The sequence below is a fragment of the Clarias gariepinus genome, chromosome 8 (genome assembly GCF_024256425.1).
Source record: "Clarias gariepinus isolate MV-2021 ecotype Netherlands chromosome 8, CGAR_prim_01v2, whole genome shotgun sequence".
NCBI classification, from domain to species: Eukaryota; Metazoa; Chordata; class Actinopteri; order Siluriformes; family Clariidae; genus Clarias; species Clarias gariepinus.
The window spans coordinates 6,362,501-6,365,000 of NC_071107.1; the positions used below are offsets into that span (position 1 = coordinate 6,362,501).

The following is a 2,500-nucleotide window of genomic DNA, read 5'->3' on the forward strand; positions in this document are numbered from 1 at the left end:
AGGCGCAGTATCTCCTGTCCCAGCTGTAACGGCCAGGCCGATGGGAACAAGCTGCTGGCTCCTGTGGCTCTGGCCTGCGGGTCGGACGGCAGCATCTACGTGGGAGATTTTAACTACATCAGACGCATCTTCCCTTCAGGAAACGTCACCAGTGTCATGGAGCTCAGGTAGGGCACGGGAACGAGGGGTGGAGGGACGGGTGAGGGAGGAAGAATGGACATGACGGCAACAATTGTGTTAACAGTACCAATTAACTCAATTCTGACTCTGGATATTCTGTACAGAAGTGATTTAAGATGGATGAATCAACAGGTGGATGGATGGGGGGATGACGAAAGAGATGTGCCAAATTAATCGCAAATCAAGCTTAAATGCTAATTATCTAACTAATGAAATAAAGGCCTGGATATGGAATAAATAAATGGATTGATAGATGGATGGATGGATGGATGGATAGATGGATGGGAAAGCAGTGGATGGAGTTTGGACTGGATGGATAGATGAAATGATGCATGGATGGATATAATGTTGGATGGATGGATGGATGGATGGATGGATGGACGGATGGTTAGACAAAATGATGGATGGATGGATGGATGGATGGATGGCTTGTTGGATGGATGGATGGAGTACTGATTGATGTGATCATTGTGAGTTCCCTGAGCTAAGTGTGTGTAAGACAGGAAAAGTAGCAGCAAATACAGTGTGTGTGTGTGTGTGATGTGTATTTCAGTGTGTGTGTGTGTGTGTGTGTGTTGTGTAATTCTCAGCGTCTCCTCACAGTCACCAATAACTCGTCCCTGTCTACCTGCTGCGGCGTGTACCCGCTCCACATGGCATTTTTTTGTTTATTAATATGTATCATGTTTATTTATTTATATGTATTATTTTGATTTATTTATTGTTGAACTGTGAAGCCCGTCTCGCGCCGAGTCTTTTCTTCTTCTTACCAAGAACTGAAGCACTCTCGATCTTGTGGTTTCTTAGGTGAAATCTAACAGAAGCAAATCTCATTCATATATATTTTTTTATTATCACTTGATTATTATTATTATATTATTATGTGACTTTATTATCAGTCACATGACCTTGTCAGGAGTAGAAGATCAAACTCGTGCGAATTTCTCACACATCATTAATTCACTGCTGCACCGCACACTGTTTATTTTACTATTATTATTTATATATAATGTAATTCAAATTAATGTGTTTATTTATTTATTTATTTATTTATTTAGGGTTAAATATATATATATATATATATATATATATTGTAATATATCAATAGTTATTAGTTAGTTATTTTTGCAAAATTGCTACTTCCATACATGGATGTGAAATGATTTTTTTTTTAAATGCATTCATAAAAAAAAATCATAATTTCAACAATAATTATAAATAATCACAAATAAATTGTTTAATATGTAAAAAAAAATTATCATTAATGTTAGGATGATAAATAAATAAGTAAATTAATAAGTAAATTGTTTAAATTGAAAGCACACTTGTAAAATAATGCTATTTTAGAAAAGAATTCTGTCTGCGTAGTGTATTTAAATTGTATTTTATATTTTAATTATATTTAATATATTTTTATAAAAAAAAATCTATCATATTTAATATAAATTATAATTGGAAATTAAGGACCAGTGTTACTTTAAATACATTTACAGAGTAAAGTATTAAATACACAGACACACTAGCACACACACACACACACATACTCACACTAGCGCAATCGTGATAAACTGAAGGGACTTTTTCCTTCCTCACACCCAGTGCTCCCAGTGCTCCCAGTGCTCCCAGTACAGTATATAGCACTTACTGAAAATGAAACCCTGAAGATGATTTTTAGAGTTTAATTATTACATTACTCTGTCCTCCAGATTTATCACCAAACTGCTCAATCTAACACACACACGTACATACACACACACACTTACACCGAAGCCAAGTGTTCATATTAAACTCTCTTTAATAAAGACCTATAACTCACTCTCTCTCTCTTTCTCTCTCTCTCTCTCTCTCTCTCTCGCTCTCTCTCTCTCTCTCTGAGTTCAATTAAATCTCCTTATTGAATGGTGTGTGTGTGTGTGTGTGTGTGTGTGTGTGTGTGTGTGTGTGTGTGTGTGTAGGGAGTTAAATGAATGCTAGGTCCTGGGCGTGACATATTCACAGCATGTCCCCTGTCCAAATGAAAACGCAAGCCTGATGAAATCTCTCTTCATTCTGTGAGACGTAATCAGTTGTTATGGGCTCGTTAACATCGCGTTCACGCAGCGCTCATGTCTCTTAAAACACTCACAAACACACACACGCAAGCTAAACACACACACACGCAGACACGTGTCTTACCCTGACTTTAGGTCCAGCACATACTGTAGTAATAAACAGCACTTATTAAACATGTCGTAACATTCTATCATTTATAATTTTGTTTGTTTGAAAGTTTATATGTAAAACATGCACATAATTAATAAGGTAAAAGATAGAAATAATC

The 2,500-nt window shown here is 36.2% G+C and overlaps 1 protein-coding gene across 12 annotated transcripts in view; it reads left to right on the forward strand.

Annotated features, from left to right (window-relative positions):
* Positions 1-2,500, forward strand: part of tenm3 (teneurin transmembrane protein 3) — a 277,382-nt gene that overhangs the window by 238,460 nt on the left and 36,422 nt on the right. For all 12 annotated transcript variants that reach the window (XM_053501433.1, XM_053501434.1, XM_053501435.1 and 9 more), the window contains one exon: positions 1-167. This exon is cut by the window's left edge and continues 83 nt beyond it. In XM_053501433.1, coding sequence (XP_053357408.1) covers positions 1-167 — 167 coding nt within the window. The remainder of the gene's footprint in view (positions 168-2,500) is intronic.